At 36.8% G+C, this 18,228-nt stretch overlaps 1 protein-coding gene across 2 annotated transcripts in view; it reads right to left on the bottom strand.

Annotated features, from left to right (window-relative positions):
- Positions 1-3,559: 3,559 nt before the first annotated feature.
- LOC149414181 (uncharacterized) overlaps positions 3,560-18,228 on the bottom strand; it is a 37,578-nt gene continuing 22,909 nt past the window's right edge. Inside the window, exons 4-6 of one of the 2 annotated variants that reach the window (XM_089644061.1) lie at positions 15,639-15,764; positions 11,358-11,600; positions 3,560-4,667 (exon numbers count right to left, since the gene is read on the bottom strand). In XM_089644061.1, coding sequence (XP_089500187.1) covers positions 4,193-4,667; positions 11,358-11,600; positions 15,639-15,764 — 844 coding nt within the window. In that variant the 3' untranslated portion in view covers positions 3,560-4,192. Of the gene's footprint in view, positions 4,668-9,824; positions 10,842-11,357; positions 11,601-15,638; positions 15,765-18,228 lie in introns of those variants that run through there. The other variant, XM_089644063.1, reaches the window with a different exon arrangement.

Here is an 18,228-nt window from a genome sequence, read left to right on the forward strand (position 1 = left end):
TACAGAAAAGTCCGCGATGATATGTCTATCTCCTAAGGATAATCCCTACTTGGATGGGTGTAGAAGCATTACTAAGGATATTGCATACCAATCTTTTTGTGAAGGTCCCAACTATAAATATGTATATGCGTAAACAATGTGATACGACTCTCCCATCTTCTTGTTTCTTGTCTCTCGTCTCTCGTATCTTGTGTGGTAGTATATTTAGTCAAAAGAAACTATACTGAACCTGTATAATGGATAGTAAATTCACACGACAAACCAGATGCAGAAATCGTTCTTTAATTTGTAATGATTTGTGCAAAATTGAAAACCAAATTTTTGTAATGTATTATGTACATTTTTACAGATTAACCGTTTGAGTGCCAAAAAAATTCATACAGTTGCTTGTAAAATGCCACCAAAAAAACATTATTTTTTATGAAATTATATATTTTTTTAAAACCCCATAAATTCTTTGAATTTTCAAGGATTTCGATGATTTTTTCGGTGTTTTATTAAAGAATATTGGTTTAGAATCACGCGGAGGAGGATTCCGAAGTCCAGGCGTTTCGAAATAATGAAAATTTTACGTACGCGCGAATCAGAACACGACTGACGCAATCGACGGAAATCAACGATCGGCAATCTTCGTTAAAACACGAATCGACGAAAATCGACGATTGGCACCCAAACGGTTAAACATCACTAACTGACTATTAATTCAGTCTATGGAGTTGTATTACAAAGAAGATAATTGATTCAGACAATAAAAACAATTAAATTTGTTATTGACCACTTTAATTATATTTACACTCTACCAGTTTCGGAAGAACCTTTCCTTCATCAGAAGAATATTAAAAACTAATCTATGATAAAATATATTGAGAGATTAATACAAAAAAATTTAGATGTTTGAGGGAGAGGTGAACAAAGTGAAAGGTAATTACGGGATTTCCAGGAAGAACAAAGCGGTTAACTGGAAATATATCTAAAATGGGACTAAAAGATAGATTAATTTGGTTATTCACTATACAAGAGTTATTATTATTATTTAGGGATTTTCTGATTTCGAGTGATTCTGAATTATCTAATTTGTCTTTATTATTTAAGTGAAGTTTTTTTATAGTTTGGTTGTGGTATTATTTTCAAAGATATCTAACGCAGGGGTAGGCAGAGAGGTTCGGACCGCCAAACAACTCGGTCTTGGCACACACTCCTTGCCTCATTCACATTCATACATTGTCTCATACATACTCTTCTATTATTCTGGCTCTTGACATGGCCCGACTCAAGTATCTGATTCACTTGGTCATGCCATGTCTTTGTCGGGCTTCCCCGACTTCTGCTACCATCTCAATGTCCAATTTAATATTTATTTATTTATTAACGGACATCGTCCAAATTACAAAATAATAACACGAATACAGTAAAATGAAAAATACAGGAGTAGACAAAGGTACATGAAAGCAAAGACATAAGGTAGATATAATATAAGTAAATATAGTGACAAGTCGAATCAAGTCAAGACTACGCCGTGGGTCAGGACCACAGGACACTTATAATATTCCGTCACTTGTTTAGCGACTGGCAAAAATCATTCAGACTTATCCCAAAAAGTGAAGGTTTTGACTTGAGTTGACCAGTCTACACATTCTGGACAATGGTGAATAATATCCATAATTTGTCGAATGATGGTTGAGGAAGAGCAGTTCATTATTTCTGAGTCTGTGCGAGGGGATATTGAAGGGAATGAGTTGCAGTAGAGTAGGTGAATCAATAATACCATTTATAATTTTGAAGAAGCAAATGAGGTCATTTCTTTCCCGACGGACTTCCAAAGGAGAGAGGTTTAGAGTTAGTTCAATTTCATCATATGAGTATTTACCTTTTTCTAAACCTAGCCTCCTAGCAATCCCTCTTCAGAACCGATGTTGAACAGATTCAATGCGTCAAATGTGGACAGCATAAAAAGGAGACCAGATAACCGAACCAATGAGCAGTAAAGAGTTCTAAGGGTATTTACGTTTTTGAAGTCCGAAGTGATTCTAGTGATGAAACCAAGTAGTTTGAGGGATTTATTAACGATTGCAGTTATGTGATCCCGAAAAGAAAGCTTGCTATCAAGAGAGACACCAAGGTCTTTAATAGATGTAACAGTTGCTAAGCAAATATTATTAAGTTTGTATTCAAAGACAATCGGTTTTTTTTGATCTATAGAAGGACATAATTTTGCATTTATCGACATTTAGTTTTAAACAATTAATTTTACACCAATCATAGAAAGAGTCGATATCCGATTGGAAAGGAAGGAAAATATTGAAAATTACATTTGAAATAATTGATAGGCATCTACCTACAATGTCAACATTTTACTTTGAAATTTTCATGGACCCTAATTTCTCCCGTTTATGTGGGTTTAGTAACATAGAAAAAACAAAAAAAAACATATTACATAAATTTATTATTCGTATTTGGGAGTAGGAAGGTAATTGATTTATTAAAAAGAGTCAAATTAAAAAAAAAATTCATTGATTTATTCAAATAAAAAAATTGTATTATTGTCTTATATAATGGCGCGCTCCCACCTCATCAAATCTATCATGATTTCATAGAACCTGTGAAATATATCAGCGAGAACGGCCTTTCTATGCCATAAAACGTCCGATAAAAAAGCCCTATGTTAAATCTACTTCAAATTTCACTCCATTCTTTATAGAATTTAGAATCGATCACAGAATAGAATCTTGTGGACGGCATTTGCTACACTTCCTACTCGCTATGCAAACGCCGGTCAGTACAGTAATCATAATAATCTATGGTTATGTCAAATAAAGAATCGATCACAGAATAGAATCGTGTGAACGGCATTTGCTACACTTCCTACTCGCTATGCAAACGCCGGTCAGTACAGTAATCATAATAATCTATGGTTATGTCAAATAAAGAATCGATCACAGAATAGAATCGTGTGAACGGCATTTGCTACACTTCCTACTCGCTATGCAAACGCCGGTCAGTACAGTAATCATAATAATCTATGGTTATGTCAAATAAAGAATCGATCACAGAATAGAATCGTGTGAACGGCATTTGCTACACTTCCTACTTGCTATGCAAAACGCCGGTCAGTACAGTAATCATAATAGTCTATGGTTATGTCAAATAAAGAATCGATCACAGAATAGAATCGTGTGAACGGCACTTGCTACACTTCCTACTTGCTATGCAAACGCCGGTCAGTACAGTAATCATAATAGTCTATGGTTATGTCAAATAAAGAATCGATCACAGAATAGAATCGTGTGGACGGCATTTGCTACACTTCCTACTTGCTATGCAAACGCCGATCAGTACAGTAATCATAATAGTCTATGGTTATGTCAAATAAAGAATCGATCACAGAATAGAATCGTGTGGACGGCATTTGCTACACTTCCTACTTGCTATGCAAACGCCAATCAGTACAGTAATCATAATAGTCTATGGTTATGTCAAATAAAGAATCGATCACAGAATAGAATCGTGTGGACGGCATTTGCTACACTTCCTACTTGCTATGCAAACGCCGGTGAGTACAGTAATCATAATAGTCTATGGTTATGTCAAATAAAGAATCGATCACAGAATAGAATCGTGTGAACGGCACTTGCTACACTTCCTACTTGCTATGCAAAACGCCGGTCAGTACAGTAATCATAATAGTCTATGGTTATATCAAATAAAGAATCGATCACAGAATAGAATCGTGTGAACGGCATTTGCTACACTTCCTACTCGCTATGCAAATGCCGGTCAGTACAGTAATCATAATAGTCTATGGTTATGTCAAATAAAAAAATTGCATACAAATGAATTTAAAAATTATGAATTTCTCAGAAACCTAAAATCTATGCAGTAAAAGGAAAGATACAAAAATTAATTGTCGGAAGATGCTCTGAGGAACTAGCGTCATTGATCCCTTCGTCACCGGTGCTTACTCGGGAAACACGCCAAACGTGCATCCAACATATGTACACGGTTGACTCTGTGTTTCCTCTCTACTGCAAAATTGATGTTCATTCCTTCCTTTCCTCAAAAATACCCTCCACACAGCATCCCCAAAGATGATATAGGCCCTGAGGGAAATTAATTTCCTCGGGACCTCCTGTGTGAAGTTAATGTGAAAAAAATGGTGGGAACTCGTACACGACTGCTCAAACGGCTAATCAATTTAAAGACTGTCTTTCATTAGCAATATGTATCCGTACTGTTCGTCAACATCAACTTTAGGCTTATCGTGGCAGGCCATATGCGCTCGCAGCGTGACTTTCTGCGTGAAAGCTTTATCGCACTTGACGCACACATGCGCCTTCTCCCCGGTATGTATCTTAACATGCTCTTTGAGCGTGTGTTTACGTCCAAACGCCTTGCCGCAGACCGCGCACACGTGATTCTTTTCCCCCGAGTGGCGCAGCATGTGGGTGAGCAGGGTGCTGCGCACAAAGAAGGACTTTTGGCATATTTGGCACTTGTACTGGCGTTGGAGCAAGTGGGCGTTGCGCACGTGTGCTGCCAGGTTGTTGGCGAGCGTGTAGCGGTTTGGGCAGAGCTTGCAGGCGTAGCGGAATCGCTCCTCGCCGTGGAACTGCACCATGTGCTGGCGGCGACGGCTGAAGGTGGGGAAGCGCAACGCGCACTTTGAGCATCTGGAAATAATAAATGCAATTTCATTACTATTTATAACCAGAGGTGTGCTTTATTTCAAATAAATCCATTTCAAATGGAAATGCAAAATGCAAAATGGGTATTTTGCATTTTCCATTTTAAATGCTTATTTGCAACATTCTTCCTACTATCTCCACTCATCTTTTTTTCATAAGCCCCAAATATCAGTCGGTCCTCAACCTCGCTATGAGAGATAATTTACATTTGTCAAGTTGCTCCCTGGTAGGAGCCCTGGCAATTGAGTGATACCATTACAAAAAATACTGATTCAAATAGGTACTGAACATGGGGCCATGACGCTGTAATATTAAATGTTAGATAGTAGTTTCTATGTTTTTTTGTTGGCAACATTAGTCCCGCGCAAATTTTTTGTGGTTTCATAATCTGTAGTCGTGGTGTTTTTGGATTTACCATCATGTAATATGTTTTTTCTACATTGATGTCCATTATTAAATGACAAAATTGTTTAAAAATTATATAATTATTTTAATTGTTTGACCTGAGAAACCATTTTGCATTTTGAAAAAAGGTATTTTTCATTTTGGATTTGAAATGCTTTTCTAAAAACCATTTTACATTTTCAAATGGAAAAGTTTTGACCCATTTCCATTTTGCATTTCAAATGGTTTTGGGTACCCATTTTGCACATCTCTGTTTATAACTAACCTACCAGCACGCCGTTTCCAAGCAGGGGTAGGCAATGAGGATAAACCACACGCAACTCTGTCTTGGCAAACACTCGTTGCTTCATCGTCTCATAGATATATAATGCAACCTTAAAAAGATTAACGCTTGTGTTGTGTTTTTCTTCTATACATTAAATTACATTTTTCTTTATAATTTTCCTCTTGTAAATGTACAAAGTGACCTTGTAACTGGGTACCGGGTAAGGTCACATTCTTTTCCACTTTTGTATTATTAGACAAATGTATTATGAACATAACTATCACCTCACTTTATTGTTGTTTCATGTAAAAATAATTCATAAAAGTTTCAGCATTTTTTCTCAAATTGAATTCAGAAATTTAGGTTTCATTTTTTAATTCTTCTGTGGTAAACTTCTAGATACCAATACAAAACGTGGTGTTTTCTCTTTCTAACACTGTTTAGATCATATTTCTCACCATGCCAGTAAGGGAGACAAAATAATTTCTATGAAAACTTTATGAGCTGTCCCCAAAGCGAACAAATTAGTCCGAGGGGTTGACAGAAACAATGTGGATTTTATAATACTACATGAAAAAAGAGGTGGAAAGAGTCGGGGACGCCCGAGGAAGAGCCCAGGGTTCGAGTCCTAGATGTGACCATATCTTTTTCTGATTTTTCTGTTTCAAATTTTCGTAAATCATATTTTATGCTTCATAACACCTTTAATAATTATTTGAAAATTTTTGGTATGTACATTTTTTATTTTTGCTTACTAATTTAGATTTTTTAAATAATTTTATTTTTATTAATTTTAGGAACCAAAGGGTTATTTTTTACTTTCCAAATTTCCTCTTCATCGCGCAGATAGTTTTGAGCTAACCAACACAAACATGATTGTGTGTATTGGTGCATAACTGAAAAACAGATTTTCTTGCTTATGCCTGCGTATTGTTTTTAGCAAGAAGGTACAATGCGTTTATACGATTATTGATTGAATTTTTTTTTAAATTTTATGTTGGTACTTTTAATTGTATTAGAAATATATGCATCTGCGGAAGTACTGTGTTTGCATCAACTATATTTAAAATCATCAATCTCAATAAAAACTCATCCATATTTCATTATTTGTTTTTAATTTAACATATTTCTAAATCTTTATACAATTGACTTTTATCATTGAATAGAAGTGTTTTGTGTGCCAGAAATAAGATCAATTTCTGATGTTAAAATTCTTCATTTAACAGATAATAAATTACAATTTCACTGTAAATTCCAGTTCCACTATCAATTACAGTACTGTCAATAAATTCCAATTCCATCGTCAATTCCAATTCCACAGTCAATTGTAATTCCACTGCCAATTCCACCTCCATTGTCAATTCCAACTCGATTGTCAATTCCAACTCGATTGTCAAATCCAACTCGACTGTCAAATCCAACTCGATTGTCAATTCCAACTCGATTGTCAATCCCAATTCCATCTGTATAAATAAAAGGAAATGTCCGTATGTGTGTGCCTTATAGACGCACACTTAACTATCTACTGGAAAGATATCAAAATTTGTTCTTTTTAGTGCCAGGAGTGTTTAGAGAGGTGTTTAGATGGTAGAAGAATTCGGGGACGCCCGAGGAAGACTTAACGCATTATATCTGCACTGAAATAAGATACCTAGACGAATTAAAGTCGATGTAATGTAGTTTTTAATGGTAACAATATGGTATACAGTAGCAAATGGTGGAAGAAGTTGTAGACGTCCGAGAAAGACATGGCAAAATCAAGTGAAACAAAAAGATAATGCCCTGATGCTGTCTGAAACTTTGGCTAAATTCACAAAATTCATATATCAATAATTTAATAAGTTTTCTGACATATTCGATGGAATGTTATTTTTTTAAGAATATTACGAATTTACTGAAATCAGCTAACGTTCCGGACAGCATTACAGTATCCATCATCAGTCACATTCTCTGATGATGGACACTGCAATGCTGTCCGAAACGTTGGCTAAAGAAGGAGTTAGCGCAACACGGCATAACACCCCAAAAACAAATAACAAAAATATATGAATTAATTAATTTTTAATATAATAATGGACAAAAGAGACATCTCCGATCAGTTTTGGATAGATTTTGCTCTGCAGTTGAATGATAAACGAATTACAGTCACCTTTTGCATTGATCAGTTGGATTCATCCCGGATTGTGTTATTTGTCAAAAGAGGTCTATTTAAGACAAAAATGATTGAAATATATTTTTTTGTCACAATAAATGTCACAAATCACGGCAGTGCGTATTATTACAATGTGCTGATTCATCATTAATAATTCTACTCTCTTGAGAGCTGGTGACACATTATAATCTCCTAGTGCGAACTCAAATATATTTTGTGCTGATTGAAGATCAAGGAGCAAAACTCAATTGCGAGTGCTATTTTCTGGTGAGCCTTTCTGTTCATATGTATTTTGGTGGCTGGTTTAAGTTGTCTTCTCCTGCAGAGTGAATTCATTGATCAATCCATTTGTTTCATAGGGATTTAAAATATTCCCTGATGGTCTGTGCTATTTACACGCCAGATTATCACCAAGCTGTCTGAAACGTTGGCTAAAGAAGGAGGAAGGGCAACAGGGCATAATACCCCAAAAATAAATCACTACAAGACATTGACTTCCTTTCAAATCGGCATAGTTCCCACTTCTATCAATTTTTTTCTTCAGCAACTTTTACATTGAAATATATCACATGAAACGATAAATACGATATACTGCCATATATATTTAAGGTTAAATAATATATTACATACAAGAAGAAACTAGTTATGTCTTATTTATTGTGTGAGAATCCAAAAAATAATAAAAAATACATCATATATTTTTATAATATTGCACAAAATAGTGACGACCTCCGAGTGTGTAAAATTCTTGGCTACAAATACGGAGGTCGTGCACTCGAATCCCCTAAACGAGCAATAATTTTATTTAATTCATGTGTTACCATTTAAACCAGAGGTTCCCAAACTTTTTTGCCCCGTAGACCACTTGCCAAATTTTATTTTTTCCGTAGACCCCCTGCCTGCCGAATATTGAATTTTCCTAAAACTATTAACGTCCCATGTGATAATCATTTATTTTTTTAGTAAAAATATTCCCTTCCCTTGCCTGCCCAACAACCGGGTGGCGGTATAGTTGCTCTGTCTTTACATTGTGCAGACAGGGGCACCCTTGTGAGGTATTACACCAAATGAAAATGAAGCAGGATAAGCAACGGGAATATCATTCTGTAGCTGGCCCTACAGAACTGCCCCTCAAGTTCTTTGTCAGTGCTTATTCCGGTCAGTTCTTCTTGTCACATGATATCCGATTCTTCAACGTTCCATTTCCACAGTCAAAATGTCCTCAAACTTAGTTTTGAAGTCTGTGTGAAGTGCATTTAAATGTTGAACGTCATTATTACCCTGGACGTTTTTCAAAAACAAGTTGGGGAACTAGAAAAATTCATGGCTTCCAATGTGCAATTTTTTGCTTGAATATATTAATTCTGACGAGAAAAGGAACGTAGACTCTATTTATATACCTCAATTAACAACTTTACGAAATATAAACATACAAATATCAAATAAGTAATTTCTCAGTCTATTATATTTGTGTTAGGTCTATTGTGTCATTTACGAAACTCCTAAATGTTGACTTGAGGTAAATGGGGGTCTGCTCGTATGTACCCCCATTTGAATCTCGAGGACCCCCAAATTTTTTTCTCGCTGACATAGACCCTCAGCATGCCGATATCGACCCCTGGGGGTCCATATAGACCACTTTGGGAACCTCTGATTTAAACAAACAAAATACATAATTGCAGCGCGTTCCCGAGTGGTAGATAATATCGTTATCAAGGTTTGGTGACCGAGAGGCCTTAGTCCCACTGGTTCCAGTTAGAAGGAAGCTCTTAAACTCGGTTATACGATATTCACAAAATAATATATTTACACGGTGTCCGGAAACTAATAGTACAAGCGGAAAACTGTTTAATCTACATCACAGAGAACCTTTCTTTTTTTTCGATGTGGTCGATTTACGAGTCAAAATGTAATTTATTTATTTTTTCAAGTTCCATAAAACGGTTATACACCAATATATCATGGAGAAGATTACAAATTAAAAAGTTTACAGAGGCAGTTTTACTATTTTGTGACATGTGTTAAAAGATAGTTACTGAATTGTCTGTAGGTGACATTGAAAATGTCGATGGCTAATGCAGAATCGTTAAGCAGTTGAGTCGCTCTGTTTATTGGCGCGTTCTGATAGGCAGAAGTCCTCGCTTTCGGAGCATATAAGAGTGCATGGGATCTCCCTCGAGTATAATTGTTAGTTAACCTCTTTCAACATAGGCGGATTGTGTATTGAACCAGAGATTAACTTCAAAAAGTGTTTGCCTAATAATGTATTGAAATCGAGCATTCCTGTTAAGAACAAGGATGGATACAGGAATGGATAGTATGTATATTCCCTCATATACAGGTAACGCATAAACAAACCTTTTTTGTACTTTTTCTATTTCTAAGATATGGTTTTGTTCAGAAGGGGCCCAAATAATGGAGCTGTATTCCAGGATGCTGCAGACAAGTGCTTCATATGTTCTCCGTATTGCAATTCCATTAGTAAATGATCTCGCATTACGAAGAACAAATCCAAGCATTTTGTTGGCGCGGGAAACAATGTCAGATATGTGGGATTTGAAAGAGAGATTTGCTTCGAAGATGACGAATCTCGTTTTTGCGTGTTAATATATTTTTATTAATGTGATATGGGAATAGAAATGTATCTTTGGATCTTGTAAATGTAACTACACTGCATTTCTGGATGCTGAAGGGTAATTTATTTAATTCCGACCATTTGACAAGAGAATCAAGATCATTCTGCAGAAGAATGGAATCGATACAACTTTTGATAGCTCTGAAAAGTAGTAGATAATTAATGTAGATTCACCAATTTCCGAACACCGTGTAAATACATATTATTTCTAATACATTAATAATAGTTTGTAATTCTTCACTTGTATAAAACTAGAGAACTTCAAATTTGGTCTGCACGTTGATTTCTTTTTCGTGCACAACCATATGTCCCTTGAGCGTGCAACGTTGAGTGAACGCTTTACCACACACGTAACAAGTGTGTGCACGTTCCCCGGTATGGATCTTCAGGTGTTCTTTAAGCGTGTACTTCCTGCCGTAGCGCTTCTTACATACGGGACATTCAAAATCTCGTTCCCCCGTGTGTTTCAGCATGTGAAATCGCAGCCCCCTCCGCGAAAAGAACGATGAGTCGCACTGGGCGCAGATGTGCGTGCGCTCCTGAAGATGGATGCTGCGCACGTGCACTGAAAGGTGCGACTGAAGGCAGAACCGTTTGGGGCAGTGTTTGCACGCATATTTCTTGTTCTCCTCGCCGTGGGTCGCCACTAGATGGCGCCGTCGCGCATTGTAGGAAGAGAAACGCTCCGGGCAGACAGAACACCTGAAACGGACAAACGAAAATCAGAGCCAAATCAAATTCAACATCAGTTTATAGTACTAATATTTATAATGGAGTAATTGTTACATTTTAATGGTCCACGTTAAACGATACTTTTGAAAAATATGTGACTATCTGACAAGCGTAACGTGAAATCGACGATCAGCGCCATTTTGCAATTTGTCGACGTTTGAACGGTCACCGCCAGATGCCGATTTTCAGCCCTTTTCAGCTTTTGAACAAATTGTAAAATATCAGCTGACGAGCATAAGAACGTGAAGTATCATAACTGGAGAATTTTTGGCTGTGATTTTCGAAACTGTCTCATTTTCATATCTACTAATAACTTAGTTACGACAGGTAGATTAGGTAATGTTTAGTAGGATAAGGTTAGGTTAGTTTGTATACAAACTAGTAGCCGTCAACCCGTGCCTGGTGTAGCCGCAAGAGCCGGAAGCCTTGAAGAGGCGGCCGTGCGACCGAGACACGGTATTCAGTTAATAGGCGATGTATACTAACTTGTAGACGTCAGTCTGTCCCTGGTGTCGCCGCATGTGCGCCTTGAGAGAGCCGGTGGCCTTGAAGAGTCGGCCGGGGCAGATGGGGCACGCCTCTACGGCCGTTGTGTGGCTGGCCGTGTGGCAGGTGAGCTGCGTGCGAGTGGCGAACCAACGCCCACACTGCTCGCATATGTGGTTGGGGAAATGTACGGGCATGTGCATCTGCAGGCCTTTGTGCACGGGAAACGTCTCGCCGCATATTCTAAAACACCATATATTTATATATAAGTTCAACTTCTTCTTTCGTATGGTGGGGATGATATCTAAGTCTACGAGCAAGTCTAAGGCCTCAGGCGTCGCCATGTGTAGCTCATCAATCCCACCGGGGGATGAACGGAGCAGGCATTCGTTGGGTGATCTCCACCGCATTCACACTCTGACTCTTTCCATGCATAATGTGGACATAGCGGCTATGGGAGCACCATATATCCATATATTGATGGAGGACTAGAATCAGGGTGTCTATCAGTGGGGTCGTTTCATGAGATGAGCACTTCTCAGGTCGGCCGATTGCCACTAGGGAATGCAATCTCGTTCTCGCATGCTCGTTGTATATTAGAGATCCAGCTAAATACCAAGCAGATAAAGAAGAGCTTGCGAAAGACGGAACATTTAAATTGCCTCCGAAAAACGTGATTCGAACTGAAATTAAATCACTTATAGAGCGTTTGCATCCGCAATACAGTCTGACAAATTCAGATCCATCTTGGTCGATCGCATCAACATCAGCTGCCACCGCTAATGATATAGCTGAATTTGATGATGACGATAATGATCCGCTTTCATCTCTATCTGAGACACGCAAGAGTATTTCATTGCAAGAAGAACTTCAGGAAACATTGACTGCTGCGTTCAAAGAAGCTAGAGACAGAAAACTAACTACGAATTCTCTAAGGAAATGAATTTATACGAGTCCGGGGGGTCAAAAGGCGAACTTTTACAGTTTGTGGATAATTGCCTGAGATCTGTGGTTCCAACTAGCGTTGAATCCGAAAGGGCTTTCTCAGCGGCTGGTTATCTGGCCAACAAAATAAGAAGCCGTTTAGCAGACGATTCTTTGGACATTTTGTGCTTCTTAACCTCTCAGAAAAGGACTTTTATTTACTTTGTGTTCCTTTGCGAACTGTCAAAACGCGAAAATTTTTGTGTTATTCACGAGTTTTGTTAAAAGCTTCATAACTCACGTTTTGGGAAACGTAGCCTCATTCTATAAAATGTTTTGGAAAGATTATGAAATTCACTATCGTATTGTTTTGTTATACGTAAATATTTGCGTTTCTAAATATACATTTTCTGAAAACGTCAAAAATATGTAAAAATCGCTGACCATTATTTCAAAGCTGTGAAAAATGTACTTTTTTCTGAGTATCATAAAGAAATAACACTTTATATATTGAAGAAATATAATTAAAAACTATTAGTCACCTCAAAATATTAACCGTCCAAACTAAAATATTTTTAATAAATTATATAGAAACGCAATAAATTATGAACGAACAAGATGACAAATCCAATCGACTTAGATAATGCACCTCTAGATTCCATAGATATTCTTGAATGCAGACGCGTAGCGTTATTCATTATCGATACTCTGTTTTTTAAATCATGGCAATCCGTATACTAGTGATGGAAATAAATCGATTTTTGTAAAATCTCACGCGTTTACGTGAAAAGACGTACTAATGTCTTGACCGCTATTATCTTATTTACGTCTTTTGACGTTCTAATGTTCCGAGTGGTTAAGGAGCTATTTTCTAAATAATTCCTAATAATGGCTTGTGATTTGAACTGAACAAATTTTTCATTTGATTGGTATATTTTGTTAATTAATGTGTAATTTCTAATAGTCTATTCGTGAAAATAAATGTTTATCTTATAATATTTATAGTTTTTATTATTTTTTTCCTAATTTATTCAAATATTGTGATTATTTGCAAAAATAAACACACAAGACTGCCAATCTCGCGAGATCTCGAAATTGCCGAGATCTCGCGGTACTAGATTCATAAACTCGCGGGATCTCGCTTGAGCCCCAATCTCGCGAGATTTGCATTCCCTAATTGCCACTCAAGTTTCCACCTATCTTCTGGAGTGAGAGGTAATCAGAGGATCTCCTTCCATTCGGAAAGGTTTTCGGAACGTCAAGCGGAATGCAAGGTGAGAGACGATATCATTGTGTAAAGATATTGCAAGAGATATATTGTATTCCCTTAGTGTTGCAATAATCTCGCCTGATATTTGGCAGAGTTAAATTTGCAATTTGCGAGTCAAAGAAGAAGAGAAGATTTTAAAGTCCTGCTAAAAGGTCCGCATTGTGGCATTAAACTGAACGTCGACCATGGAAGCGTGGGCGCTTTTAACCCAGATTGGAGCACAGTATTGAGCTGCTGGGAAAACTCAGGCAACTGAAAGTTTTGGTCTTGCATCCTCAGCTAGTTCCAGCCAACTTATCTACCATGTCAATACTAAATACCTGAAAAAAACCCTTAACTCTGTGCAAAAACGGGCGGTCCGTTTGATAGATTCCCCAATCTTAACAAAGGGACTGCAATCTTTAGAGCACAGGCGTCAGGTAGGTATGCTGTCCTTATTCTATCGGTATTACAATGGAAGATGCTCTGAGGAACTAGCGTCATTGATCCCTTCGGCACCGGTGCGTAGTCGGGATACACGCCAAACGCGCGCCCAACATTTGTACACGGTTGACATTTGTCACATGAGAAAGGGTAGCTTCTACGATTAAGGACCCATGTTCACTCCTTCCTCTCCACAAAAAGACCCTCCACACAGCATCCCCAAAGATGACATAGGCTCTGAGGGAAATTATTTTCTTCAGGGCCTCCTGTGTGGAGTAAATATAAAAAAAAAAATTTAAAAAAATGTCAACCCTTAGAGCAATTTTGATCAAAACAATTTTGTAGATACTTGTGTGACGAAGTTCCATTTATTTTTCAAGGTTCTAACATCACTTTGAACCTTTTGCAATCGCCATATTGTTTGTATCTGACAGTTGTTCGTTTATACGAGGCGCAGTGTTGTTCATCACTTTAGTTGGATATGGCTCTAACCGTATCCAAAATGCTAGAACATATGTTCTTTCCGCGCATGCGCACTGAGGCCCGCAAGGAAATATCTTCGTCAACATACAATATTAATGACAGCATCCAACGTACAAAAACCGTCTTTAATGCTCATATGTATAATGCACAGAATCGTATACTCTATTACTAATCTATTGGATTGTATGCGCGCGCTGCTTTGACAGTTTGCTTTGAGCTTGAATACTGAAGTCCAATTCTTATTCAAAATTATTAACCTGCGATTTTCTTTTTAATCATAATTTAAATAAATAAAAATTAATACCAAAAATAAGATGGATACTTTGCCAATGAGTAAATGATAATAGTGAATTGTGTGGTTGTATAATTGAATCATTAATGCGAAAAAGTTTTGTGTCTCGGCCATTTGCGGAAAAAAAACTTATTCTGATACTGGAAATATTGAGTTATGGAGCTTAATGGATTTATGGAGATAATTTTAGACGGTAGCTAATTGTATCTTGTTCGTGGGCTAGCGTCTAGATGTGCATATTTGATATTAAGTACGAGTATAAACAAAATGAAATCCCTCTTCTGCAATGATAATATCAGCTTAAAACTAAGGCAGAGAATGCTAAAATGTTATGTGTGGTCGGTCTTGTTGTATGGATGTGAAACATGGACCTTGAAAGTAAATACCATGAACAGGTTAGAGGCTTTTGAAATGTGGCTTCACCGGAGAATACTCAAAGTCCCATGGACCGACATGATCACCAACACAGAAATTCTCAGGCGGGCTAGAGCAGAGAGAGAACTGCTTAGATTAATAAAAATCAGGAAAATTTCATATCTGGGTCATGTACTTCGAGGGGAGAAGTATCACTTGCTCCAGTTAATATTGAAAGGCAAGATAGAGGGTCGCAGAGGGCCTGGTAGGAGACAAATGTCTTGGCTGCGAAATATACGAGAGTGGACCGGCAAGTGTGGAGGAGCTATTCCGGGCAGCGCAAGACAAGGAGACATTTTCAAGAGTGATCGCCAACGTCGGGGGGACCTGATACGGCACATAAAGAAGAAGATAAACATATGATGTCCAGCATCCCTTCTACTAAAAGTCACCGACCGCCACTGGTGTTCAAGTGATAGAATCTTTTGACCAACTGAAGTTAGTTAGAAAAAGTATAAAAGATAATGTAACTTACTTGCACTCCAGGTCTGTCTTCTCCAGCTTATACGGTAACTCCTCTTTTCTCTTGTACTTCTTAAAAGGAGTCTTTTTCTTTCCGCTACCATCTTCTTCTTCTTTTTTTCCTGCCTTTTGAATTTTACTAAAAATAAAAGAATTATCTCAATTAAAATTTAGCAAAATTAAAAATAGAGAATTTGAACAATTCATCAAATTTCAATGTTCATTTTCAGGTTCTGTCAAACATTTTTTCAAGTTCTGTTATTATATTATTATAGGCTAGTAGCTTGACAGAACTGAAATAATAACAGAACTTGAAAAAAATCTTTCACAGAACTTGAAAATTAACTTTGAAATTTGAAGAATTCGAATGATTCTTCGAATCAACCCGTCCTAAGTGAATTAAAATCACAGACATATGAATATATAGACTAGAAATTAAAGGTGAGGGGTAAAATCAACTGTTGAAGAACGAAGGGGGTAAAGCTGACTGTGATTCGTCAGTAAATCAATCTGACAGTATATAGGCATCTCGCATTATAATATCACCATTTAGTTCTTAAAAGTAAAATCTGCTTTTGAATGAATAGACATTTTTACATGGGAGCGCAAATTACTCGCCACGTTATGAACAAATTTGCGAAGTCCAAAATCGTCAAAAAAAAATTTCTTCTATTTTCAGAGTCGTATATTTTCTTTAAGTATTTAGTTAAGACACTTTTATAAGTGTTTTTTTAGTTATAATTTAAATTTTTTTAGTTATAATTTACTTCCCAGTAGCAACGATGCGCACACTTGAGAATCGCTACATTCGACCAATGTTGGCTCGATGTGATAGTATATGTTTCTACAACTGATTCATATTATACGACGTGAATAAGCTTAAAATGATGCTTACATATGGAATGTTATACGACAATTGGGTTTATTCTCTTTTTCACATCTATTTTTACAAGTTTTCATATCACATGCCATTATTTTGCCGTGTTATTTCATAAAATGCCTCGACCATAGCTCGACGCTAGTTCGAACAAGAATGATGACGTCACATTCTCAAGATTCACGGGAAGCCATACGCGAGCCCAGCCGGCTCCAATGGAACCGGTATGGGGAGTGGGGAATAATACGCTTTTAATCACTTAGGGCAGGTCTACTAATATTCATATGTCTATGATTAAAATGTTATATTTTGCCTTCGATAGAATTCAACTTGAGTACAATTCTCCCGTCTGGAAACCACATTACAATATTCATGTACAAGTAGGAATGAATAATCTTAAATTATAAAAGAGAATAATTTCCACTGACTTGCTATTTTTTATATACAATTTTGGCAGAATCTATTATAAGATATGGATTAACCATATGGGGAAATACTACTATAACCAATCTGAAACAAGTCCAAGTTGTACAAAACGCAATTGTAAAATCACTAGTCGTTCCTAATATTTTTAAAGTGAGACATAATACACTGTTGCTGTTTCAGAGTGCCAAAATTTTACCTGTTAAGGCTATTCTATGGCAAAAAATCATAATTCAGTATATATTTACCGCGCAGCATAAAGAAAAATTAGAACATAAATACAGTACTAGATTCATGCGCAATGACTGGTTAATAGTTACGAAATTTAATAATAAATACGGAGAGAGAACGTTTGAATACAACATACCGAAGATATTTAATTTATTACCTGACACTATAAAGCAATGTAAATCTATGAATAAGGTTAAATATATGGTGAAAAATTGGCTATCGGAAAAAAAAATATTTACTTTAATATAGGGTTTTCCAATAAGAGGTGTTATTTTGATATTCAAAGAAACTTTTCCCGTAAAAGATCAATGATTTCGTTGCTTGTGTGGCACGTAGCGCCGTCTTGTTGAAAGTAAACGTTGTCCAGATCAATACCATCCAATTCCGGCCATAAAAAATCATTAATCATCTCTCGATAGCGCAATCCATTCACCGTAACTGTTGCTCCAGCCTCATTTTCGAAAAAGTAAGGTCCAATGACTCCGCCGGACCATAAACCGTACCAAACAGTCACACATTGAGGATAGAGAGGCTTTTCAACAATAACTCTCGGGTTTTCCGAGCCCCAGATACGACAATTTTGCTTGTTGACGAAGCCACCGAGGTGGAAATGGACCTCATCACTCAAAATGATTTGCATTTGATTCACTCGAGTGAATTTTAATAATTTCAATGCGTTGTTGAAGCGTGTATCGTTCTATTTTTATTAATTGCGTAGTTTCTACTTGTCAAATGTCAAAAAATGACAGCTTCAAAAGTAACATCTACCGAAATAGCGAGCTATTCAAAATAACACCTCTTATTGGATAACCCTGTACTTATATTTTAACATAAAATTATTGATTGTCGTTTACGATGTGTCAAGAATTCAAACCATGCCATGATTTTTCATGGATCTGCGCTAGTCTATATACGTATAAAAATTCAGCCAGAGATTCGAAAGAGATACGGAGTCGAATTAAAGTCAATGTAATGTAGTATTTAACAGCAACATTGTGGTATACAATAGTGAATGGGGGAAGAAGTTGGAGATCTACGAGTCCACTAGTAAGTACATATTCGCTGTCATGTC

This window comes from Hesperophylax consimilis, chromosome 20 (assembly GCF_061612785.1).
Source record: "Hesperophylax consimilis isolate HC1 chromosome 20, BYU_Hcon_1.0, whole genome shotgun sequence".
Taxonomy (NCBI): Eukaryota; Metazoa; Arthropoda; class Insecta; order Trichoptera; family Limnephilidae; genus Hesperophylax; species Hesperophylax consimilis.